Genomic DNA, 25,619 nt, shown 5'->3' on the forward strand with positions numbered 1-25,619 from the left:
ACCCCTCCCCACCTGGCCTTCACTGCATTTCTTCTATGCCCAATGACAGGTGACATTCGCCTGCACGACACTCCAGCGAGCCTGGTGACTGACTGGCAGCTCGGTGAATTCCAGCTGAGTGCCTGTGATTCCACCCCCTTACCTCCTGCTCGAGTGACAATGTAAGCATGACCTCGAAATTGACCTCACTTGTATCTATTCCTCTCCCAGTCACATTCCTGTCAGCCTTCACCATCCACCCAGACCGGGTTACAGAACACACAGGTGAGCCTGCGGCCGCAGGTTTCAAAAACTCACTTTATTCCAATGTGAAATGAGGACGTGATGGTTTAAAAACAAGAAAAAGTTCTTGCTCAGCGGTGGGGATACTTTGCTTGCTAGCTCACGCCCATCCCCTCTGAAACAAGGTGTCTGCACAGACCACACCCAAAAGCAGCTCTCCGTAAACCCAGGCGGACGCCCGTCTCCTCCAGGTCTCAGGGTGGTCACATCCTCCCCAACCAGGGCTCTGACAGCAGGCACAGGGCAGCAGCACAGGAAGGGGGGAGCGGGAAGAGCGAGGCCTGTGGGGGCCCCCACCACCCCCAGAGCTAGTCTCAGACCAGGAAGGGAGCTGGGCTCCAGAGAAGTGACATCACATCGGCACCTGTAACTTCCCCCAGCCCCGCCCCCCGCCCACTGTGCGTTAGGCAGCTCAGGTTCGAACGAGGAGAGGGATACATTCAGACTGCAGACCCCAAGGGTATGCCCAGCTGGGTGCAGGGAGCAGGGAGCCGAGTCAGAGCCTACGGCAGCGCCACCCACTGGGCTTGAGGGCAGACAAGCCAGGGCCGGGCACACGGGCTCTGAGGGCCCAGCACAGCCAACCCCGATCCCTTCATTTGGGAGCAGCAGCCAGACCAGGCCAATCACAACTAAAACAGCCCTGCGGCTCCTGTCCTGCCCCAAACTAAAGTGCACCCCAAACCCTCCAGCCCTGCCACAGAGCTCTGGCTCCCCATCCCAGGACACAGGAAAGGCCCCTCCCCACCATGCTTTTTGGCTTTAAACCTGAACTTTCAGAGAGGTTGGGCCTAGGGGTAGTGGCAGCAAAAGCAGCAGCCATCATGTCGACCATACAAACGACCTGAGAAATCCCACCTGTGCACCACCCACGCAGGACTGGCCCGGGCTACGTACAGGGGAGAGGAGCGGCCAACACTCACAGCCACGGACGCACGCGCACACACCTGCTGGAGGGGGCGCCTGAGGAACACCTGCCCCCCGGCCGGGAAGGGATGGCTGCACGCGCCATTCACGTGTCTTCAATGGGGCCTCTGCATCACATATTCATTGAACCAGTGCAAAAACACCATTTGCGGGGCAGGCAGGCCAGGGTGCCAGGAAGATACGGGGGTGGGGTGGGGTGACACGTGGAAGAAGAGGGCCTTGCTTCCTCTTCCGCCCGCAGGCACGCCCCCTTCTCCTGGAGTCTGGCTCCCTGGTGACGGGGCCGCTGGCTGACTGTCCGTCTGTCTCCCTCTCTATCCCTGCACGCTCGGAGAAGGGTCCTTGGCAGCCGGGGGCTGGGAGCCCAGGTCCTCTGGGGCCCCCGCTGGCGCGGGCTCGGTGGCCATGGGCTCCTCGGCCCTATCCTTGTTTCTGCTGGCCTCCTGGAGCTGGTGCCGCCGCGCCACCTCGGCTTTCAGATTCTCCAGGTCTTTTTGGCTGAAGAGAAGGGTGGGGATGGAGGTGGGTCTCAGGAGTCCTGGGCCCTCCACCACCCTCCTGGCTTTTGGGATAAACTCAGGCTCTGTGCTCTATTCAGTGGGAAACGTGTGTGAACAAGTGCTTCCCTCCTGAAGGCCGAAGGTCCCTGGACATGGAGAAGGTAAGGACCCCGCACCTGACCCAGTCTCCGGGCTCCCCTCACACCCAATTCCAGTCACTGCCCTCTGCGGCCTCCCTCCAGACCAGATGGAGGAAAGTGGAGTCGCGGCGCTGCTCCCAAGCCCTGCGGACCATTTTAAATCCACTCCCCCCATGAGGCCACACTGCTTGTGAGCACCCGGGGAGCCCGGGGCCTGCTCCTCAGGCACACCCCGCCGTGGAAGGGGAGGCGGCGGGGAGGGAACGAAGCGGCTTCGTAGGTACTGGATGGGAAGACGCCAAGATACACTGTGTGAAGCTGAAACACCAAGGTCTTCACTCATGGAATAGGAGAATGCTGAGTAAAATAGGGGTGCGGCGCGGTGGCTCACGCCTGGAATCCCAGCACTTTGGGAGGCCGAGGCGGGCGGATCACGAGGTTAAGAGATTGAAACTATCCTGGCCAACACGGCGAAACCCCCTCTCTACTACAAACACAAAACTCAGCCGGGTGCGCGCCTGTAACCCCAGCTTCTCGGGAGGCCGCTGAGCCCGGGACCCGGAGCTGGCAGTGACAGAGATCGCGCCACTGCACCCCAGCCTGGGCGACAGAGCGGGGCTCCCACTCAAAAAACAGAAACCACCAGGACACGCTTCTGAGCGGGGCGGGGGCTCACCTGAGAGGAATGAAGAGGATGCCGTTAATGACGTTCAGCTGCTCCAAGACGCTGGCCATGCTGGGGGCTGTGAACTGCGGGGCGGGGAAAGGAGCCGTGAGCGGGGCTCCCGCGCCCGCTGGGCTGGAAGGGGCCGCTCCGCCCCGTCTCCGGCAGGTCTCACCTTGAGCGGCGGGATGTTGGCGCTGGAGCCGTTGCGGTAGATCTCATTCATGGTGCGCTGCAAGGCCACGGCCTGCTGAGTCAGGCACTTGAGGTACTCGGAGCTCTCCTTGGTCTTCTCATGGTCCTCGCCCAGCTGCGGGGAGGCGGGCGGAGGCAGGAAGGGATCGCGCCCCGCCCCTGCCGCAGCCCCGCCCCGTGGCCCCTGCCGCAGCCCCGCCCCGTGGCCCCTGCCGCAGCCCCGCCCCTGTCACAGCCCCGCCCCGTGGCCCCTGCCACAGCCCCACCCCTGCCACAGCCCCGCCCCGTGGCCCCTGCCGCAGCCCCGCCCCTGCCGCAGCGCGCCCCGCCCACCTGCGTCTTGTAGATGGTGTAACCCTCCTTCTCGTGCTGCAGGGCCGACCGGAACTCAGCTTTGCTCTCGTAGACGCGGGCGACAAGGTGGTGGCTGCCGGGAGGCGCCGGGGCGAGGAAAGGGCATAAGAGGGCTGGGCGTGGGGGCCTGACTCGGGGGCCGGGGGTCTCCTCTAGATCCCTCCCTGGAAGCCACCGAGGGGAAGATCAAGTCCAGGCTCAGCAAAGAGGGGGAGGTGGAGAGACATTTTCTCGGGTGTCCGAGGAAGCCAGAGCACTGGGCCTCTCCCATGCCCCCCCCGGACGCCCCCACCGGACGCCCCCACCGGCCTCTGTGGCCCTTGGAGTTTGGGCGAGCGGCCGCCTCACCTGAGGGCCACCTTGAGGGCCTTGGGCCCGTGGTACTTGGTGCTGACGGCCAGCGCGTTCTCCAGGAAGCGCAGCGACAGGTCGTACTCCATCACCCCGTGCAGCACCAGCCCGATGTTGTTCTGGGGGCAGGCGGGGGGGCCCTGGTCAGCTCCCGGTCCCCTGGGACAGAGGTGGGTCCCTGCTGCCCCCCTGCCCTGGCACTCACGTCCAGCAGCGCCATCTCGGGGTGGTCTTCCCCGAACACCAGCAGCATGAGGTAGCGGGCGCGGTACAGCAGGCTCAGCGCCGTGGACAGCTGGCTGCTGGCGAAGCAGTACAGGGCCAGGTGCATCTGCGGGCAGAGTCGAGACAGGTCAGGGTGGCCGCGGACCCCAGCCCCTCGCGGCCCGCCCAGGCGGCACTCACATATTCCTGGATGGTGTTGGGGTGCTCGATGCCCATCACCCGCTCACTCATCAGCACTGCCTTCTGCTGGTTACTCAGGGCCTGGGGAGAGACGGTGGTGGTCGCTGTGGCGTGGGAACACCCCTGCACCCAGAGCCCGCCTGGCCCCGGCCCAGCAGCCCACACGGCACTGCTCTGCACACTCCTGTCCTCTCCAGCTGCGCTCTGGGTCTGTCCCTTGCACAAGGCAGCAGGGGGGTCAACAGCAGCTGCTGCAACACCTTGAGGGGCGGGTCACACTCACAGAGAGCTCCACACACCCGTGGTCTTACGCCCAACATCATCTCCACAAATACCCAAATACAAACCTAGAACTACTAAAAACGTTAGAAGAAAAAAAAAGCTGAGCGGGGGCAGGTCCCTTGAGGTCAGGAATTTGACACCAGCCTGAACATGGCGAAACCCCATCTCTACTAAAAATACAAAAATTAGCCAGGTGAGTGGCGGACGCCTGTGGTCCCAGCTACTCCGGAGGCTGAGGTGGGAGAATCGCTTGAGCCCAGGAGGTGGAGGCTGCAGGGAGTCGGTATCACGCCACTGCACTCCAGCCTGGGTGACAAAGCAAGACACTGTCTCAAAAACCAAAAACCAAAAACACCCCTTTATAAACAAAAGACAAAGCAGTCCCTTTGACTGCAGGGATGGGGATCCTAAGACATGCGGACCCTGAAACAGCCTCCGCCGGCCCCCGCCAGGCAGGGCACCCAGAACCCCATAGTCTGCGCCAGCCCCCGCCAGGCAGGGCACCCAGAACCCCACAGCCTGCGCCAGCCCCCGCCAGGCAGGCCACCCAGAACCCCACAGCCTGCACTGGGCACAGAGGACGTGGGAGCTCGGTGGCATGCTTCCTGCCCACTCACGGAGTCTCAGTAGGCAGTCTTGCTGACACCCCGTGGGGGATCCCCTGCCATCGCCTCCCAGAACTGACCTCACCACAGCACAGGGGGCTCCTGAGCTCTCCCCAGGACACAGTTACACAAGGGTGGAGCCAGAGGTGACCTGGGCAGAATGATCAACTTCCTGGGGTCTCCCTGGACTCCACCCACTCCTCCGCCGGGGGCCCCCTCACTCCCCATCCCCCAACAAGAGGCCATTTGCTGCCACAGCCCACAGGGTGCCTGAGGCCCACCTCTGCGTAGTCGCCCATGATGTAATGGAGGCGGGCGAGGAGGCGCAGGCAGGCGCAGGTCTCCACGTGCATGGCTCCGTAGACGTTGTTAAACAGGTTCAGGGCCTCGTTGATGAGCTCACAGCCCTCCTTCAGGAAGCCTGCAGGGCACCCCCAGGGGTGGCAAGGTCAGGACGGGGCATGAGGAGCCCCCGCCTCCACCCAGCCCCACCCGGCCACACACCCTGCTGCACTTTGGCCTGGCCGCTCTGGAAGAAATGGAAGGCATCCGAGGCCTTGGGGTTGACGTGCTTGACCACGGGGAAGATGTTGAGCACGTCCTCCTCGGTGAACGCGGGCTTGTGGCGACTGTCGAAGCTGTACTCCTTCAGCAGGACCTGGAGAGCAGCCCCCACACACAGGAAGCCTCAGGCCCAGGCTCAGAGAGTTGGCACCTCCCAACCCACCAACGCTTGCGCACAGATGGCTACTATGAAAAAGCCACCTCCCCCGTGGCCCCGGTCGGGGGTGGGAGCCTGCAGCAGGGACGCGGCGGGGATGCAGTGGGACGCAGTGGGGACGCTGAGCCGTGCCCACCTGGATCCCTGTTTTCAGCGAGATCTCCCGCAGGAGTGTTATCTTCTGCAGGCCGTAGGTCTCCACAGCCTGGTCCACAGTCTCACTGAGGAGGGAGCAGGAGGCCTGAGCAGCCCAAGCACCACTGGGCCCCCCAACACTGTCCAGCCCGGGCCCCCAACACTGCCCCACCCTCCACCCAGTTCCTGGGAGCCTCCGGGCTGCCCTCACCCTCCAGCACCCAGTGATCTCCACACCTCTTCTCTCCTCCGACTCCCTGGCCTATGACCACAGGCCTTAGATGCCATCTGGGAGCCAGTGGTGGCCGCCTCATTTGCCCCACCCCAGCCGTGTCCCAGCCACGCCCTACACGCACCACTCGAGGTGGAAGTCAAAGTAGTTCTTGGCCTCCTGGCAGATGTCCTTCCAGAGCTCCTGGGGGGTCACGACAGCCCAGGCTGTGTTATCTGCAGCCCCGGGGGGCCGGTTTTTCCTCCTCTTATTCCTCTTCTTGGAGACCAGCTCGTCGGCGGGCAGGTGGGCCACGGGGTTAGGGTAGGAGCTCAGGAAGCAGTTCAGGAAGTGGCTGATGGCGGCTGAGAGGCCGGAGAGCTCAACTCCCTGCAAGACAGGTTGGATCCAAGTCACAAGGGCCCTCAGCCCCACTTCAGGCTCTTTCCCGAGGCCCCACACCATGCTGGCAGGCCATGGCCAGCCACGGGGCGGACGGGTGGCACCTGTAAGTACGTCTTGAAGATGTGCTTGGCCGAGCGGGTGATGAGTTCTCCAATGCCGATTTTCTGCAAGGATTCAGAAGGGAGGTCTCGGTCAGGCCCCCCGCCTCCATCCCAGCCCCGCAGCTCCCGTTCTGCCCCCGCCCAGGCAGCACTCACGTAGACGTGGTCCAGCTGGTGGCGGGCCGGGCTCCGAAGCACCAGCTCCAGCACCTTGCCCAGGTAACGCATGTTGATGCCACGCTGGCGCATCACCTCAGCCAGCGTCGCCCCGTCCATGGGCAACACCGCGTGCTCCACGCAGTCCTTCACCTGCGGGCTGCAGCAGGTCAGGCCCCCCACCGGCTCCTCTGCCCCCACCCAGCGGAGTCTTTCTAGGGGAGCACAGCTATCCTGGGAGCCTCTGGAGAAGGACCCCCAAGGCTCTAGCTCCCAGTCAGGATGTGGGAATGTGCCCAGCCTCTGGCAGAAGCAGAGGTGGGAGATGCAGAGGTGCCTGCTTGGGGCCACTACCTGACCCCTAGCCCCGTGTCCTGAGGCTTGGAGGCCACGGTGTTGGGGGAGCACCCAGCACCCCGGGGCCAGGCGCAGAGCCTGCGAGAGGAGGAGGATGGGCAGCCCCCACTGAGCTCCTGCCCCATCCCCCAGCCGTGTCACCACCCAGGGGTCAGAAGACTGGCTCCCCAGCTGCCGGTCCACCCGGTGGGCTCAGCAGGGCCCGAGCCCTTGACCTCCGGGAGTCAGGCTCCCCATCTGTCAAACGGGGAGGCCCACTCAGGGAAAGATGAAGAGGTCACTCCTGCAATCCTGTGTTCATGGGCCTCCAAGTCGGAGATGGATGAGGGACCAGCACCCACCACACAAGCCCCACCTAGCCCCGCAGCCCCTCCCTCACCAAGCCAGGGATCTGGCAGGAGAGCAGGAAGGCAGCCGCGTCCTTCAGCAGCTGCTTCTGGTCCCGAACTTCATCCTGGCAGGACTCAGGGAAGCGAACCCCTGGAGAAGGGAGAGCAGAGAGGCTGAGCCAGGCGGTAGCAAGACAAATGCTGCCTGTGGCTGGTGGGAGAAGCGCTCAGATGGGGGACAAACCCACCAGCCCCAAGAGGCCCAGTCCCCCCCAGAGAAGCTCTGGTCCTGGAGGGCTCCCGCACTGGCCGGCCCCTACCACTTGCCTGGTGAGAAGATGTCAGGATTGAAGCGAATGTCGAAGGCGGTGCTGCTGATGGAGCCGACCGCCTTGCACGCGTTGCGGATCACCTCCCGGCTCCGAGGGTCTGCTGTGGAGACACGGCTCCATGAGACGCGGGTCCCCTCTGCCACCGGCAGAGCTGGGCTGCCCCACGCCTCGCCCCCTAGCTCCTCGCAGAGACGTCTGCCAGCCTCTCCCAGGTGGGGTCATGAGCCACCCTGGCAGGGCCAGCCCGGGCTCTCCCCCGGCATCTGCAGCAGCCTCACCTGTGCCGTCGTCTGCGGCGATGGTCTCTGCCAGCTCCTTCACCTTGGCCAGGCCGCTGGCACTGCTACCCTCCTCCTCACTTCCCGCCTCCAGTCCTGGAGGGTCCTCAGACTTGGACTCCAAGGAGGAAGGACCACCATTTTCCAGGGAGGAGGGGGTCTCCAGCTGGCTGGCTTTCTGCTGCATCAGCTGCAGGGCAGCCAACTTCATAAAGAGGAGGTACCTGGAGCAGAAGAGACAGGGCAGAGCAGGAGCTGGGAATCGGGCAGAGGAGCTCTGCTGGCCCAAGGCTCCCGGTGGCTGGGGCTCCACACCCCGCAGGCATGAGGCACCTTCTGGCCGGTGTTCACGAGTCAATGCAGAAAAACCAAGATCTCCCAAGAGAGGAAATAGAAGGTGGCCGGGGGTGGTGGCTCATGCCTGTCATCCCAGCACTTTGGGAAGCTGAGGCAGGTGGATCACCTGAGGTCGGGAGTTCGAGATCAGCCTGACCAACATGGAGAAACCCTGTCTCTACTAAAAATACAAAAAGTTAGCTGGGCGTGGTGGCGGTCGCCTGTAATCCCAGCTATTCGGGAGGCTGAGGCAGCAGAATCACTTGAACCCAGGAGGCGGAAATTACGGTGAGCCTAGATCACACCATTGCACTCCAGCCTGGGCGACAAGAGCAAAACTCCATCTCAAAAAAAAAAAAAAAAAAAGGCTGCATTATGGAGGGGATGGGACAAGAAGGGCTCCCCATCCGGCTCAGGGCTCTCGAAAGTGACAGGAAGCCACTGGCATTTGAAAGAGTTAGTTACACTGTGGGACCTCTGACATGGCCATTTCCTAACCCTACACACCAGCGGCAGGGACCCCCGGTGCCCCACCTGCCCGCCCCAGCACTGGGACAGTCACAGCCACCCAGACTTCCTAACGCTCCTTAAGAGAACAGCGCCGTTGCAGCCGGGTCACCCGCCTGGGTGCTCACGAGTCTGCAACCCTGGTTTCTGCACTTAGGAGCCTGACAACAGGGCAGGTGGGGACGGGTCTCCAATGACTGTGGCCAGACGGAGCCCTTCTTCACTCGCCGGGGCTTCTCCAAGGACCCAGCCCTAGCCCCACCCAGGGCGCCCGCATTCCCTGCAGCTGGCCCTGGCCCTGGCCCAGCAAGGCCGCCCCTCACCTGTGCTCCACGAAGGCGTCCACCAGCTCCTGGCGCAGGCAGCAGAGCTTGTGTCGGTGCGCGCGCGGGAAGCCGGCGCGGGCGCATTCCTCAGGCAGGTCCTCGCCAGGCACCGGCAGGAAGTTGAGGTCTGGGGGGAAGGTGCGCAGCAGGTCGAGGATATAGTGGCGCCCGTCATTGCCAATGATGCCCTTGCACTCGACCGAGGAGCAGAGCTCCACCTCCTCGTCCCGGTCGTTGAGCACCCGGTGCCGCAGGATCTTGAGGGGCCGACTCGTGCGCTCCAGCAGCTCCAGGTACCGCGGGTGCGACACCACGGTCTTCCCGAAGTCGATGGAGCCGTAGATGACGCTCTGCTCCTGGTCCCGCTCCAGGATGCCGGGGATGATGGACTGGGCCGTGACGCGGTAGCCGCGGTAATCCACCACCACCGTGCCCAGCGTGTACAGCCCCTCCACGTCCACCGCGTTGTAGGTGCGGACGCCGTTCAGGTCGTTGGTGGGCGCCACGTAGGCTGCCACGTCCCCCCCGAAGTCCTTGTAGTGGTCTCGGACGTCGAAGCCCAGGCTGAAGAAGATGTTGTTCCAGATGAACATCTGCATCTTGGTCTCCTCGCTGGGGTTGATGGCCATCACATTGCCGTCAATGACGGCCATGGCACCCCGGGTGGCTGCCGCCGTGAAGTCGCTGTGCACCTGCGGGGGTCGAGGATGGGAGGGTAAGAGGCCCTGCCCAGAAGAGCCTGCATCCACCTGGCCAAGCGCACCTAGACCGCCAGGGCAACCAGCCCTGCCTTGGAAACCCAGGGACCCAGAGCCTGAGTTTCCTCATTATGTAGAAAAGGGCAAGAAAACCATGTTTTGGCCGGGCGCGGTGGCTCACGCCTGTCATCCCAGCACTTTGAGGGACCCAGACGGGCAGATCACCCGAGGTCAGGAGTTCGAGACCAGCCTGACCAATATGGTGAAACCCCATATCTAATAAAAATACAAAAAAAAAAAAAAAAAAGCCAGGCATGGTGGTGCACGCCTGTAGTGCCAGCTACTTGGGAGGCTGAGGCAGAAGAATTGCTTGAACCCAGGAGGTAGAGGTTGCAAGGATCACACCACTGCACTGCAGCCTGGGGGACAGAGTGACACTCCATCTCAAAAAGGCAAGCAAACAAACAAAACCTCCATGTTTTGAAAATACACTTGTGCTCAGGGAGACAGCAGAGCTGAGTGATTAACAAGTGTGGGCAAGTTTGGGACCCACCAGTTATGTGCCAGGTGAACTTGAACAGATAAAGGTATTTACAAGTCCAAAATATTACACAAAATAGTGTCTATAACGCACTTGGCACCATCTCTAGGGGAAGTTGGTAACTGAGAAATGAGTTTTTGTTTCTACAATTATCATCTCTAGGCAGTAAAACGATGGAAAGTTTTGTTTTTTCTTCAGACAGGGTCTCATTCTGTTGCCCACGCTGGAGTGCAGTGGCACGAGATCTGAGCTCACTCGACTTCCCCTGGCTCAGGCGATCCTCCCACTTCAGCCTCCTGAGTAGCTGGGACTACAGGCACGTGCCACCATGCCCGGCTAATCTTTTGTAATTTTTGCAGAGACAAGGTTTCACCAAGTTGCCCAGGCTGGTTTCCAACTCTTGGGCTCAAGTGATCCCCCCGTTTCAGCCTCCCAAAGTGCTAGGATTACAGGCGTGAGCCACTGTGCCTGGCTGAGATGTTTTTTGAGATGCAGTCTTGCTGTCGCCAGGCTGGAGTGCAGTGGTGCAATCTCAGCTTACTGCATCCTCCGCTTATTGAGTTCAAGCGATTCTCCTGTCTCAGCCTCCCGAGTAGCTGGGACTACAGGTGCCCACCACCACGCCCAGCTAATTTTTGTATTTTTAGTAGAGATGGGGTTTCCCCATATTGGCCAGGCTGGTCTTGAACTCCTGACCTTGTGATCTGCCCGTCTCGGCCTCCCAAAGTCCTGGGATTACAGGCATGAGCTACCGAAGCTGGCCTGAGATTTTTTTTTTAAGCAACTACTTCTCCTCATTTCTCTTACTAACCCAGTGCTAATAACTTTTAAACCCCAGCCAGCTAAAAGTGTTAATGCAGATGAGCTCCCACCCTAGAAGGGCCACGGTTGGCCAGCGCTCGCCCAGGCAAAAGCCCCACAGCAGTCAGTGGAGGGCGGGAAGCTGGATGGCCCTGGACACTCAGTCCCTACGGGAAGTAGGGCCCGCTCCTCCCAGGGACTCAGCCTCAAAGAGACCAGAAAAAGGTACTGGGATGGTCTGCTGGGAGGCAGACGGCTAGTAGACCCTGCAGGACACCCTGACTGGCCTTTGGGGAACCTGACAGGGTTAGGGCTGCCCCTGCCTCCCTTGCTTTCCTCCTGTCCACAAGAAAACCCGCCAGCAGGTAGACGGTGGGCCTGAGACTGCCGGTCAGCAGAGGCTGCAGGCACCTTGAATATGGCCCTTTCTCGGAGCAGCCGCTCAGGCAGGTTCTTGCGAGGCAGCTCCCTCGTCGTCTGCAGCTCCTCATTCCAATCTCGGGTCTGCAGAGCGATCAGAGAGGGAGATACGGGCTCAGCCTGTGCCCTGTGACCTGCTCTGGGCAGTCCCTCCTTCCACCTTCCTGAGAAGAGCCCCAGACTCGCAAATGAAGAGTCAAGCATGGGGCTTCCAGGAAGTGCATGGAACCAGCCCAGCACCCAGGAGGGCAGGGGTGCCCAGCGAGGGCAGGGCCAGGCCGCAGGCACCTGTCCAGGAATGTGCTCCTCGTAGCCCAGCCTCGAGGTATAGGCATCCTCTGCGCGCACGCAATCCATGGCATGCTCCGCCTGGGGTGCTGTCCAGCTGTACACCTGGAATGGGGTGGCGATCCTCTCGAACGGGTGGCGCTGGACCCTGTGGCAGGCAGGGGAGGGGAAGATGGCGCAGCCCACCAAGCTCAGAGCCCTGCCACGGGCCCTCTCCTGAGGCCCCCGCCTGCCCCGGCATCTCCTACCCTGAGACACCGCCCTGAAGTCCGAGGGAAGCGCACGGGCCCTCTCCCGCAGCTGCTGTCTCGGCACCGACTGACAGCTCCCTAGAGCGGGGAACTCCAACACTGGGGGCCCAGGGCGGCTTCTCCAGACAGAAGCACTGAAGTGCAGGGCCGGCTCACCCCATGCCCCGTGTGCCATGAGACAGGCGGGAGGGCGAAGGCACTACCTTTTCTTCTGCAGCACGGCGAAGTTCTTCCTGAAGGCCGGGCTGATCTGGTTGAGCAGCTCCACCAGGGAATGGCTGAGGAAGCGGGGACTGGCGGGCTTGGGGTTGAAGTGATAAGCCGTGGACCTGCAGGGAGAGGGGGGCACTGAGCGGGGGCCCAGGTGTCTGCCCAGACCCAGAACAGCCGGCAAGGCAGGGGGGCGTGGTGGGCTGGCAGGGACTCACTGATTCAGGTAAAAGCCCCGTGTGGACGCGGTGATGCTGACTTGCCGGTCCTCGGCCGTGATCACAAACAGGTACATGAGGTCCCCATGCATCTTCCGGTTCCCCGGGGGCGGGTTCCAGCCGCTCATGGTGAGTACTTTCAGGCACTGCAAGGGCTGCGGGAGTGGCTGAGCCTGAGGGGCCAGGCCTCTGGTGTGGGGCCTCCACCCCGCCAGGGACCCTCTTCCTCCCTCCCCCAGGATCCTACCTTCCAGTCGCGGTTTTGGGGCTGCAGGGGACACAGTGGCCGCTCCCGGCTCCCTGGCAGGATGTACTCAGGTGGTGTACAGTCGATGGGATCCATCTCCAAGCCCTTCTTCCGCTTCCCGCTGTCTGAGGGACCCGAGGCTGGTCCTCAGCACAGAGCCACCAGGGCCAGCCGTCTCCCCACCTGCCGATGCCCTGGTCTGGGTGCCTCAGGCCCAGGTCCCTCGGCCCCTTCTCCAGCCCCCCACCTTTCCCCGCCCCTTGGTCCAATCCCCGGCCCCAATGCCTCCCGCACCTCCCAGGTCGCCGTCGGTGAAGACACTCAGGAAGGACAAGGAGTTGCAGTCAACCCCGTTGAAGGCATCGGATGGGTCCAGGCTCTTGAGCAGGTCTCGGACGTGGCGCACGTGGATGCGGGCCTCACGCACCGTGTACGGCTCTGTCAGGAAGGCGGGAGGGGACGGTGTTACCAGAGCCCTGAACCCTGAACAACCTGCTCAGCACCAAACAGGTTTCGGGGGTGCTAACATAGTGGTTTTAATTTTCAACTCTAGGCTTCCGTTTTCCAATTCCACTATGAACACATAAGCTGGAGTTCTGGTTTTGACACCACACACACGCACGCACACACACACACACACACACGCACACACACACGCTCTGCCTACTGGTGAGCAGGGATCTTTGTTCATAAAGAACTTTCTGCCAAATGCCTCGGAAGCACACACAGGCCTCAGGTGTCCGTCCACACGGCCGCCTGCTTTTGTGCGCCAGCGTCTCGGGGGGACAGGGCCTCTGGAGCTTCGGGGCTTCCACAGCACAGCCTTGCCCTGCTCTCCCGAGGCAGCCTCGTGGAGGGGTGGCCTGAGGACTTTCCAAGGCCCCCAGTGTCGACACTGCCCACTATGCGGTTTCATGGGATTTTAATGGCGGCTCTTTTGGTGGTGGGGAGAGGTTCCGTGATCAACCGTGGGCGCTGTTGAGCTACAGATCTTTTCCGTCACTGCTTTCAACAGGCCCTGGGTGGGGAACCTGAGCAGCTTCTACCCAGAAAACTCAAGGCCACGGACCAACCTGATGGCACCTCACTGTGCCCGCCCTCCCCACTCCAGGGCTAGGGAACTTTTGGGACTTCTCATTCATCTCTACAGAACTGGCCTGGGCTGGCTGCAAGCCCTGGCATGGTACTGCTGGATTTTTCTGTTTTAGAATCATGGCTCTGTTCTTGTTTGTTTTTTGAGACGGAGTTTCGCTCTTATTGCCCAGGCAGGAGTGCAGTGGCACGATCTGGGCTCACTGCAACCTCTGCCTCCCAGGTTCAAGTGATTCTCCTGCCTCAGCCGCCCAAGTAGCTGGGATTACAGGCGTGTGCCAGCACGCCCGGCTAACTTTTTGTATTTTTAGTAGAGATGCGATTTCACCATGTTGGTCAGGCAGGTCTCCAACTCCTGACCTCAGGTGATCCACCCACCTCGGCCTCCCAAACTGCTGGGATTACAGGCGTGAACCACCACGCCCAGCCCACAGCTCTGTTCTTCAACCCATGGGCTGTGAAGTTGGCAGATATAGGTGTGATGGCCTGAGAAGCAGACCTGCGCTCCAATCCTGCCTCCATGAGCTCATCTGTGACACAGGGACCCTGGCATGGACGGTGCTGCCTGCCTCTGCCTCCGTGGACCCTCCCCTGGGCAGGCGCCCAACTTCCAGACCAACCTTCCACCACGCGCAGCACGGAGCCCTCCTGCAGCCCCTCAACACTGCGCAGCTCCGAGAAGTGGTCCAGCACGTTGCCATCCAGGTGCAGCGAGAAGCAGGTGCGGTGACACGTGTCCTCACGGTCCATGAGCACCTGGTGGATCTCCTGCACCATCTCCTGCGGGGACACCTGCAGGGAGAAGGCCCCGACCACCCTGGTGAGAGGCCATGTAGCAGAGAGCAAGGACAATACCACCTTGTCCCCAGCCCAAAGTACCTTGGTCCCCAGAATAAATGCCCCAAATACTCGACTTCCCACTTTCTGGCTTTTAAATCCAGGCCGTGTCCACACATGCCACGCCCTGTGTGTGCAGCCTGGAGCCTGGCCCACCAACTCGGCCCTGCAGACCAGGAGCAACCCCCGAGCGGAGAAGGGAGATGGAAGAACAGGGGGTCAGAATTCTGACGGCAGCCTCACCCCCATTCTTGCCCAGTGCTAAGGTGCCTGGAGCAAATGGCTTTCACTTTCCAGAAGGGGTGCTCTGGGGCCCAAGCCTGTGGGTGCTGAGACATACGACGGCCCTGCCTCATTCCCTAGTGAGTCACCGGTTTGCAAGACCTCCACGTTGGCTCTGCCCTTGGAGATTACCCAATACCACCCTCCCCTCTGGCAGATGGTAAAATCATGGCCGAGAGAGCTGACTTGCCTGAGGGCACAGAGCAAGAGGCTGGGGAGTCCTGGGATGCCAACACGACCCAGCCACCATCACTCCCCTCCCCACATAGGGCTGGCGGGCCCAGCTGGTCGCCGTCCTCTAGCAATGGGGCAATGACCTGACCCTGGGCTCAATTCCCACGTCTACCACGCTAGCTGGGCGACTCCGGGGAGCGCACGGGTTCCTCAGTTTCCTGCCACAGTGTGGGGCAGGAGGAGCTTTCCAGCTCACCCTCCCCAGCAGGCTCAGGCCTGGTCCCCAACAACTTCCTCCATCTTACCTGCAGGGAGAAGGGCTCGATCCCAGGGGCGAGGATCTTCACAGAAAAGCCCGTGTCCTGAATGACAATGACTTCCTGGCCGGTGGTCTCGTCTCCCGGGTCGGCCTCATCAAGCCCATTTTCCCTGGGTGGCTCGGCCGCCCCTTCCTCCTTCTTCAGGCTCTCTGGGCAGTCCCCGTTTAAGAGCATGACTGATGGCAGCTCTGTGGGACAAGAATGGATCAGAATCAGGCAGCCTCGCTGGTCCGGGGTGCCGTCCGCCTGACCTCACACGCCCCAGCCGCGCGGTCTCGCCCTGCCCTCCGCACACCTGCAGGCCACTCACACACCCAGCCGCCCTCCCAGCCACTGCTCCTGGACCCACTGTAGTGTGGAACCTGAACACGCGGCCCAAACCACTCTCCCCAGGGTCACCAAAGCTACCCTTCAAGCCAAACCCAAGGGTTTCCTCCGGCCCTAACACACCTGGCTTCCCAGCAGCAGCCCCTCTTCCTCTGTCTTCTCTGACCCACGCAGTGCCCTTGCCCCTCCCCCTCCAGCCCCATCCTCTTCCATCCCCACTGAGCTGAGGTCCCAGGCTGCAGCGGGGCTGCAGGGGTGTGCCTGGGCCCAGCCCCTCCTCCTTCTGACCCCACCCCCTCCCATACACGCCTGCCTCGTGGCCTGTCCCCTCTCCAGCCTTTTGGACCAAGGAGACCGCTGCCTCCCAGGCATCAACAAGTGGCTGGCCCTGAGGCATCACTGAAGACTCGTCTTGCAGGAACGGAACTCATCTTCCTCCTCAAACCGGCGCCTGCTCTATCTAGTCCCCCACTAGGTATCTCCCAACCCACCCACAGGACCTGGCCTCTGCAGCCACTGCCCTGGGGCAGGCATTTCCTCTATTCAGCAGGGCCACCTTCCTCCTAGGAAGCCCACTGCTTACAAGACCAAGCTTCTTAGGCCAGTGCTCTCAGGCACCCATCTGAAGTCAGCCTCGGCTCCTGCCTGCTCCCTGCTGAGGTCTAAGGACATCACACCATGGAAGCCTGGGACCGCCTACTGCCCTCCCACCGCTGTGCTTGTGTGTGTGCTGCCCCTGACATCCCACTGTGTACAGCAAACACTGACTCACCCTTCAAGGCCTAGGAGAAATAAACCTTTTCGGCAGCCTGCCCAAACGACCCTTAACGGCGGGATCACACCGCACCCCCCTTTCATTCCCAGAGACATTCGGCTGCACCCAGGGTGGCGTCCTCACCAGCTCTAACCACCACGTTCTATCTTGCCCAGGCTCAACAAAAAAGGCAATAAATAAGGTACTTACTGCAAACCTGTAGCTAAGTCCAATATTTGTACACAGCACCCAATCCAGCAGGGTGGGGAGGAGGTGACAAAACCTTGCATTCCTACCCAGGCACCAGTGGAACAAAGGAGAGCCCCTTGTTCCGCGGAGGAGCCAAGGACCGCCTCTCATCACCTCCAGCAGACACAGGCCTGCCTGGGCACCCATCTGGGAGACGAGGACCTTGGCCCCAGGATCTGCCCATCAGCCAGGCTCACCTGCCTGGCTTGGCTTGAAGCTCAACGGTGCCAACTCCGAAGAGGGCCTGGGTTCCCTTCCAGAAAGAACAGCTCACCCAGCTCTGCCCATCCCATCGAGACCCCACCTCCCCTTCCCTGCCCAGCTCTCAGGAGTGGGGACAGGTACATCTCCCAGAACTGTGTGGTCCCAGTCCGGACCCACCAGAAACGCGGAGCAGAAGCCTCAGGGAAGGGATGAGGCCGGCACAGAAAGGCAGAGCCGGGGGCCTGCAGAGCCACTCCCTTTCCCTGGAACCCCACGAGTAAATGAGAAAACAGGACCTCTGAGAGCCCAGACAGTCTCTTCCCCCTTCCCCCAAAGAGGGGTATTTGAAGGCCAGAAAGGCTCGGTGCCTGGCCTAAGGTCAACCAAGTCAGAAAGGGCCCAGACCCCCTCCTGCGGCCTGCACCCCACACCGTGGCACCGCCCTCCACTCTGGCCGCTGAGGACTTTCTTTTTTTTTTTTTTTTGAGACGGAGTCTCACTGTGTCTCCCAGGCTGGAGTGCAGTGGCGCGATCTCGGCTCACTGCAAGCTCCGCCCCCCGGGTTCACGCCATTCTCCCGCCTCAGCCTCCCAAGTAGCTGGGACTACAGGCGCCCGCTACCGCGCCCGGCTAGTTTTTTGTATTTTTAGTAGAGACGGGGTTTCACCATGTTAGCCAGGATAGTCTCGATCTCCTGACCTTGTGATCCACCCGCCTCGGCCTCCCAAAGTGCTGGGATTACAGGCTTGAGCCACCGCGCCCGGCCCGAGGACTTTCAATGACTGTGTCTGTCACGCCTCTCCATCCCCACCCCGCCCTCTCCAAGCCTGCCGTGGACTCCCAGGAACCACAAGGATGCACAAAGACCTCCCTGCCAGGACCCAACCGCCCCGGCAAGGACACCCCCAAGCCGCTAGCAAGGGAGCAGCCCCCGTCCCGGCGAACACCTGCCTGACTCTAGGGACACAGCAGATGACAGCTGGGCGGTGGTCGGTCAGCTTTCAAAAGGCAAGAGCAGGGCAGCCAGGTGGAGGCACCTGCAGCCAGGAGCCAGGAACCCCCACAGGGTCCCTGAGAAAGGCTGTGCCGGCTGCCAAAAGCCCCTGGAAGGAGGAGAGAAGCAGGAAGAGCCCCCACCCAATATCGAACAGCGGTTTTGCGCTGTGAGAGCCCAGAAGCGGGGAGTCAAATACCTAGACAGAGACAGCCTGTGTTCTTCCGCCTGTCTGGAATGGGAGGACAAGGCAAGGCGGCCCCGGCTCCCACTCTCCTTCCCCAGCCCAGGGAGACCACCCTCAGGGGTACCTATTCCCTGATCTGGTTTCAAAGCAATGTGACTGGCTGCCCATGGACCTCCTCTCCCCAGGACAGCATGTCCTGCCCCGAACCTTCCTCCAAGGAACCCCAAAGGTCTCCCCACCCCTGGATGAAGGCTGAGCGATCTCCCCCACACACAACTGGCTGGCTCACCAGGTCCCGGTGCTCACCTGGTGCAGTTGGCAGCTGCCCTGCCCTTGGCTCTGGAGTCTCAGGATGGCCATGGCAGCAAGGCAGCCGGCTCTCCACATCAGCCCCAGCATTGCCCGGGTGCCTCGTTCCAGCCTCAGCCGCTACCCTTGCCCTAATGCAGCCAGTCGGTCCGGGGCTGGAGCTCTGGCTGGCTTCGGGTTTCAGCGGGGCCAGGCCTGCTGTGGCAGCCCCAGGAAGGGCACACTCCCCCTGCCTGGCATCCCGCTCAAGGTCGGCCAGAAGGACAGCTGTGGGCCAGGATAACCCAATGGCCCCAGGACCCCAGGGGGAGCTGCTATCAGCACTCAGGCCCGCCTCCCTATGCCCCCTAGAGAGGGGGTCACTGCCGGCAAAGCTGCTAGGGGGATCAGAGAACCCAGAACTTGGGGTACCTGGACCCCTCAAGATTGAGGGCGTAGGAGACTGGCTGGCAGGGGCAGGGCCCAGTAAGGGGGTCCTCTCCTCAGCTCCCACCCCAGTGGGGGTGAACAGGACCGCTTCCGCCAGCTGCCGCCAACAGCTGGCACAGACCCGGGCCCAGGCCATAAGGTGGCTGCCTCTGCCCACCAGTCCCAGACACTGAGCACCCCACTGTCCCTGGGCCAAGGGCCTGGCTGGGACCTCTGGCTCCTGCTGCCCCCTGCAGGTGACCTGGCTGCCAGCCCCTTCCTGGGAGTCACTGGTTCTGCTGGGAGGGAGGGGGATGGGCCCCCAGCTTCCCAGAGGACAACTGCACCCGTGCCCCTGGCCTCCAGGCTCCATCAAGAAGCTGGCAGGCTCCATCTTCCCTTCCCAGCAGCCCCGGCCCTGCAGGAGGGAACCAAGTCTCTCCCAGGGGAGAACAGAGCTGGCAGCAAGAGGCCGGCGGCCGCGCAGCGGGGGAGGAGCCCAGCTGGCCAGGGCACCTTCCCAGGGCCTCTGACATGCTGCCAGGGCCCAGTGAGGACTGCCCCAGCATCCACCCTACCCAGGGTGGGCGGGAGTCAGGCTTTCACTCCATCCCCTCCCCGCTCCAGGACCAGGGATCAGGCAGACCCTGGGCTGCTTCACAGCCCCCATGGAAGGTTCTGTGTCTCACACAATGACCAGAGGAGAAGGACCAGGCCTAGGCAGAGCCCCTCTGCTCCTATCCCCTCGCAAAATACACCCTAACCCTCCGGAGGCAGGGCTGGGGGAGGGCAGCCTGGCAGTGACCCCAGAGCAGTGTTGACAACCACCTACGTTCTGGTTACCACAGAGCCAGGACTCACGCTAGGCCCAGCCCACGGCAGCTCCCTGAACCACCATGCCAGCCCATCTCACCTACTGCAACTCCCTAAATTGGCTTGGCCAGCCCATCTCACCTGAGGAAACTGAGGCTCCAGAAGGCTAGGAAGCAGCTGCCCAAGGTCACAGAGGCAAGAGGCAGCCAACCCAGAGCAAGAAAAAACCAGGTGTTACTATCACATTTGGGATTAAGTTTAAAAAAAAGAAAAAACAGGTGTGTCAAATGCCCAAGCCCATGGCTTTTGAGTCACTCCCACAGAGCGCAGGCTACCGACCAGCCCCTGCCAACCCGCTCCCGCCGACCCGCTCCTACTGACCCACTCCCGTGCAGCACAGCCCACCCATGCCCTCCCTAGGGGCCCGGCAGCACCCACAGGTGGGCTGCACCTGCTTCCTTCTCCAGGCCTCAAGACTCTACCCGGGGGCAGATCTATCCCAGGCACAGCATTCCCCAAGGCCTCTATACCCTCGGGCCACTACTCCCTCCTCTCCCGCCCGCACCTCTGAGGATGTGAGCTTTCGGGGAGGGGAAAAGGAGGCCTTCTGCAGAGCGGGAGAACGGGGCCCAGCAGCACTCTGCATACACACAAACTCAGATGCCAGTGAAGAGGTAAAGTGCACCCCAGCAGGCCTGGAGGCGCAGGGAGCCCAAAGGCGGCAGACAGGAGGAACTAGAAAAGAAACTTAGGCCTCCTGAGAGGGCCTGTGAGCTGCCCAAGCCAGGCACAATCTCACTCAGAAGATCGTGCCAGGGCCAGGCCACGCCCCAGCCAAGGCCTCGGCAGTTGAGGCTCCAGCAGGAAGTAGGGTCCTAAAAGGTGCATCACCCGTCCCAGGAGCCCAGGGCTTCAGGGAAAGGCAATGGGGCAGGCAGGCGGCCTATCGAAGAACCCACAGACCAGGCACTTGTTTGCCTCCTTCCTGTCCCACCCAGGCCAGAGGCAGGTGTTCAGGGCCTGAGCACAGTCCAGAGTTCCTCAAGCTGCTCTCCCCACATCCCATCCAAGACAGGAGCTTTAGGATACTCTTGGGGAGCTCCCATTAGCCCCTAGACTCCTTCCCCAGCTGCCAGCCTCCTCCTCCTCCCCCTCTGGGCCTCAACTCCAGGGAGCTCTCCCCTGGGCAGAAGGAACCTGACACACCACTGTGGACCTGAAAAACCTGCCTGTTCTCTTAACCCCTAAAAGCCACTGTATTCCCAGGAAGGTAACCAACCCTTGCCCCCCACCCTCAATGGCCTTGATCACCTCCTTCTTAAGGGGACTGAAGAGCCTTCCAGAGCTGGATCTCAGAGGTCAGAAGCCTTGGTTCTGATGCTCAGGTGGGCCCCAGCTTGCAGGGGGGTGGGTCTTCATTAAGGCTCCTTCCTTTCAACAGATCCGGGCTGGCTGTAATGTAAGTCTTAGCTACCTGTACTAGCTTCCCAGGGACGTAGGAGCCCATGTCCTGCCCACGAATATGCTCCCAGTTTCCCCAAATAGCTGTGCCCTTCCCTGACTCAGTTTACCCCAGACAGAGCCCCACCACCAGCACAGTTAGGAAGGGGCTTCACTGACTCCCTCACAGAAATCCTCCAACAGATGCTCCTCAGCCCCCTCGTTCTCAGCATGTGACCCAAACCAACACGCCTGTCCCAACTTCCTCTGGGCCTGGCCACGGCAGCCTTGGCTTGCTGGCCATGAGCTGGAATCTAAACACTTCCCTTAACAACTAAATCGCTGTGTGACCTTGGGCAAGTCACTTCGACTCTTCAGGTCTCTGCTAAAGGGGAAATCAGCCAAACTCCTCTTAATCTAGCCTGCCCACAGGGATTCAGAACCACATCAGCACAAAGCCTGGTAGGTCGGGGCGATCAGCATTTGCTATGCTGCCCAAACCTTGGCCTTGTCTAGGCAATCAGCAGTACTGCCCCAGCACCTGTCCCTCACCCCAAGGTAACTCTGCTATGATGGGAACAGGGTCAGAGGGCCGAACGCTGTCCCCATCCTGATTCCCAAGTCAGCCCTGGCGCACTCACTGAAGCTGGGAAGGGAGATGATGAGGCGTTAAGACCACAAGTCCCAACTGAGGACAGTCGACAAAGGCGGGAGGAACTGGGGGACAGGAGTAGCTCTGCACCCCCACTGCCACCCGGAGCAAAGAGGACCGCAGCCCAGGCCTGAGGAAGATGACGACTGAAGGTCTGGGAAGGGGATTCCAGCCCCAAAGCTGGAGTCTGAGACACGGCGGAGGTAACAGAGGGAAGAGAAGGGGCTCAGGAGAAAGGGAAAGCAGGCTCCCGCCCCCCGAGACAAGCTGCAGCCACTGCCACAGTCACCACCACACAGCCACCATGGGGGATCGCTGGGAGCTTGACTCCACACTAACGACCTTTGCTTTAAAAACAGCAACTCTGGTCTGACCCACTTTTCGCAATAAGGCAGGTTAATGATCAAGTTCTGGCACAAACACTTCCCCCTGCCAAGGAGTTCGGTTTTGCCCCATGCACAGGCAGACGCCCCCTACACCAGGTCGGCCGAGCGGGCCAACACACCTGAGAGTCGCCGCCACAGCCTGAAGACCTGCGGTTACAGCCTGGCCTCAGGGCATGAACCAGGGACGCCCCGCACCTCGTGCTCTTCACACAAACCAAATCTGGGAAGCCTCGAGCGGAGCTTCACTCCCAGGGCTGCAGCCGTGCGCACCGGGAATGCCTGGGAGGCCGACGCGGAGCAGGTGCCGAAGGGGGCCGTCCCGCAAGCATCGGAGCGACCCCAGCTCAGACAGCTCCCATGCCCGGGCGCAGAGGGGGTGGGGCCGCCGATTCTCTCGGTCTGCGGCGGCGGCGCACCCCGAAACCGCGTGTGCGCGCACGTGTCCCTGCGATGAGGCGCGCGTGTGCCCGCCGAGGGTGCCAGCCGAGGCTGCCCTCCCCGGGACCCCACGTGCGAAGCCCGGACTGCAGCCGGGGGCGACTGTGAAGGTGACCTTCAGGGCGGGGGCGACCCGGTGGAGGCCCCAGCGAGATACAAGCGGGCCAGGCGCGGAGGGAAGGCGACGGTCCCCGCGGAGTCCCGAACCCGCCCGCCCTCGTCCGGCGCCCCCCGCCCGGCGGCCCGCTGGCCCCGGCCCCGCTCACCGGCCGCGCCCGGCCGCCCCTTGCCCCCGGCCTGCGAGCCGTGATCCCGGGCGCTGTCGGCCGGGGCGGCCGCCGGCAACTCGTCCGTCTTGATGACCATGGTGGCGGGAGCGGGCGTCCGCTTCGGCTGTCCGCGCCGCCCGCCGCGCCACTAACCCAAGTGCCCTGCGCGCCGCGGCCGCTGCGGGAAGGACGGAGTCACCGGCCCACGTGGTGCGCGCCGTGGCCTTTGACCCCCCGCCGTTCCCCTGCCCCGCCCTCGCGCCCGGCCCGGCCCACGGCAGCCCGCGAGGGACAAAACGCGCCGCGCCTCGTTCTCCGCCCACGGACGCGGTGACTTTCCCAAACGTCTTAAAGGCAACGCACCCTGACTCAAGGCCCAGGGAGGCTGGGCGCCCTCTCGGGGCGGGGCCTCGGGGAGACTCCCTGCCGCTCGCTGCCCGTCGGGCGGGCACCGTGACCTTGGGTGGAGACTGGTCTGGGTCGGCCATGGCTAACCCTCCCTTGCCCAATGATCCCCTGTTTTCTTTTGCAAATTTGCTAAATGACCGCGCAGTCTGTCATCTGCGGTGTTCGCGTGACCGTCAGCGCCCTCCCCACCGGGCAGGCCCTTTCCCGCCTAATGGGTGCGGCGGGATTATTGAGGGAGTGGAGGGCCGCGTAGGGCACGGGCACGAGAGGCGAGGGCGGGACATGGCAAATGGGGCTCAAGTGTCAGAATGGACCCGCCAGACTGTGTTCCGAGCCAGAACGGGCCCCCTGCTCGTGTCCTCGACCCCTGGGTCCTCACCTCCTGGCTGGTGTCCTCATGTGACAGGGGAGGAGGCCGAGACCAAGGTCACGCAGAGAGCGAGGGATGGAGCCGGGTCCGACTCCATCCACAGCCAGGACGCTTTACAGTAGCTCGTATTTTTCACTTGGCTGGGGCTTGGCGGGGACTGAAAAGTGAGGTCAGGGGACACTGGAACCAGCTCTTGCAGTGAGTTGAAGTGCCCCAGGCGGTCTTTCCTGCCCAGGGCCCAGAGGGCTTTTGTGAAGCACCTGAGGCGTTTTCCCTTAGGAGCGTTTGTCAAGCTCTAATGGGAACTGGGAGGACTGGGAGGGCCCCAGCTAGGGCCTCGTGCAAATTGCAAAGGAAAGCCGACCTTGTCCTGGAGAGCACGTGGTGAGGAAAGTCACGATAGGATGTGAGCATTTAAACAGGAGGAAGGAAAATGGGAAGTGGTAAGATTCTTCTCGGCCTGGCGGCGCAGCGGCTCGCGCCTGTAATCCTAGCACTTTGGGAGGCCGAAGCGGGCGGATTACTTGAGTTTAGAAGTTTGAGACCAGCCTGGGCAACATTTCAAAACCCCCGTCTCTACAAAAAATACCTGGCTTTTTTTAAAGCCAGGTGTGGTGGCACGCGCCTGCAGTCCCAGCTACTCGGGAGCTGAGGTGAGAGGATCATTTAGGAGGGCTCAGACTGAGCCCAGGAGTTCCAAGCTAAGGTGAGCTATGATGGCACCACTGCACCCCCGCCTGGGTGACAGACAGTGTCTCAAAAAAAAAAAAAAAGCTGGACGCAGTGGCTCACGCCTGTAATCCCAGCACTTTGGGAGGCCAAGGTAGACAGATCACCTGAGGTCGGGAGTTCAAGACCAGCCTGACCAACACGGAGAAACCCCGTCTCTACTAAAAAATACAAAAAAATTAGCCGGGCGTGGAGGCACATGCCTGTAATCCCAGCTACTCGGGAGGCTGAGTCAGGAGAATCCCCTGAACCCAGGAGGCGGAGGTTGCGGTGAGCCGAGATCACGCCATTGCACTCCAGCCTGGACAACAAGAGGGAAACTCCATCTCAAAAAAGAAAAAACAAGTGTGTATATATATATATGTACATATACACACTTATGTGTGTGTGTATGTATATACGTATGTGTATACACATGCTTGTTCCTCCTTTGTTACACAAATGTGCGGCAAATTGTACCTGCTATTCTTCACTCTGATTTTTTTTTTTACTTTACACACTTTCAGTAGGTGTTCTCATTCCATTTATGCTGGATAACGTTCTATTGTGTGGTTGTACCTTAATTATTTTAGCCAGTCACCTGACTGATGGATGCTTAGTTTGTATTCAAGAAACTCAAGGGTTTTCGAGAATGGTACCTAGTGGTCCAGTGTAGCTAAAGTTGGAAGCCCTTCAATGTTGGTAATGCTACTCATAATAGGAAGCTCCGTTTTAACCCTGGGGGTTGGGGAAGAGCAGCAAGCCTGGGGTTAGAGAAACAGACACGTATAAAAAGTATCATCCAGCCGAGTGCAGCGGCTCACGCCTGTAATGCCAACACTTTAAGAGGCTGAGGAGAGCAGATCGTATGAGCTCAGGAGTTGGAGACCAGCCTCGGCAACATGGCAAAACCTCATCTCTACAAAAAATACAAAAATTAGCTGGGTGTGGTGGTGTGCGCCTGTAGTCCCCGCTACTCAGAAGGCTGGGGTAGGAGGATCACTTGAGCCCAAGAGGTCGAGGCTGCAGGATCTCGCCACTGCACTCCAGCCTGGGCAACAGAGCAAGACCCTGTCTCAAAAGAAGAAAAAAAAGGCTGGGTGCGGTGGCTCACGTCTGTAATCCCAGTACTTTGGGAGGCTGAGGTGGGCGGATCACGAGGTCAGGAGATGAGACCATCCTGGCTAACACAGTGAAACCCCGTCTCTACTAAAAAAACAAAAAAAATTAGCCGGGCGTGGTGGTGGGCGCCTGTAGTCCCAGCTACTCAGGAGGCTGAGGCAGGAGAATGGCATGAACCCGGGAGGCAGAGCTTGCAGTGAGCCGAGATGGTGCCACTGCACTCCAGCCTGGCCCACAAAGCGAGACTCCGTCTCAAAAAAAAAAAAAAAAAAAAAAAAAAAAAAAAAAAAAAAAAAAAAAAAA

At 61.2% G+C, this 25,619-nt stretch overlaps 1 protein-coding gene across 1 annotated transcript; it reads right to left on the reverse strand.

Moving 5' to 3' along the window:
* Positions 1 to 276: 276 nt before the first annotated feature.
* Positions 277 to 23,699, reverse strand: CLUH (clustered mitochondria homolog). Its single transcript, XM_025363068.1, has 26 exons — positions 22,706 to 23,699; positions 15,264 to 15,466; positions 14,286 to 14,457; positions 12,868 to 13,011; positions 12,574 to 12,698; positions 12,327 to 12,481; positions 12,102 to 12,227; positions 11,648 to 11,795; positions 11,351 to 11,443; positions 8,897 to 9,591; positions 7,731 to 7,954; positions 7,448 to 7,552; positions 7,171 to 7,271; positions 6,435 to 6,587; positions 6,279 to 6,341; positions 5,918 to 6,162; positions 5,563 to 5,647; positions 5,210 to 5,363; positions 4,987 to 5,126; positions 3,819 to 3,899; positions 3,619 to 3,744; positions 3,411 to 3,532; positions 3,042 to 3,135; positions 2,689 to 2,823; positions 2,526 to 2,599; positions 277 to 1,707 (listed from the first exon to the last, which is right to left on the reverse strand). The coding sequence occupies exons 1-26, from the start codon at positions 22,803 to 22,805 to the stop codon at positions 1,524 to 1,526; spliced, it is 4,047 nt and encodes a 1,348-aa protein (XP_025218853.1). The 5' UTR covers positions 22,806 to 23,699; the 3' UTR covers positions 277 to 1,523.
* Between the last annotated feature and the right edge of the window lie 1,920 nt (positions 23,700 to 25,619).

The sequence above is a fragment of the Theropithecus gelada genome, chromosome 16, assembly GCF_003255815.1.
Source record: "Theropithecus gelada isolate Dixy chromosome 16, Tgel_1.0, whole genome shotgun sequence".
NCBI lineage: Eukaryota > Metazoa > Chordata > Mammalia > Primates > Cercopithecidae > Theropithecus > Theropithecus gelada.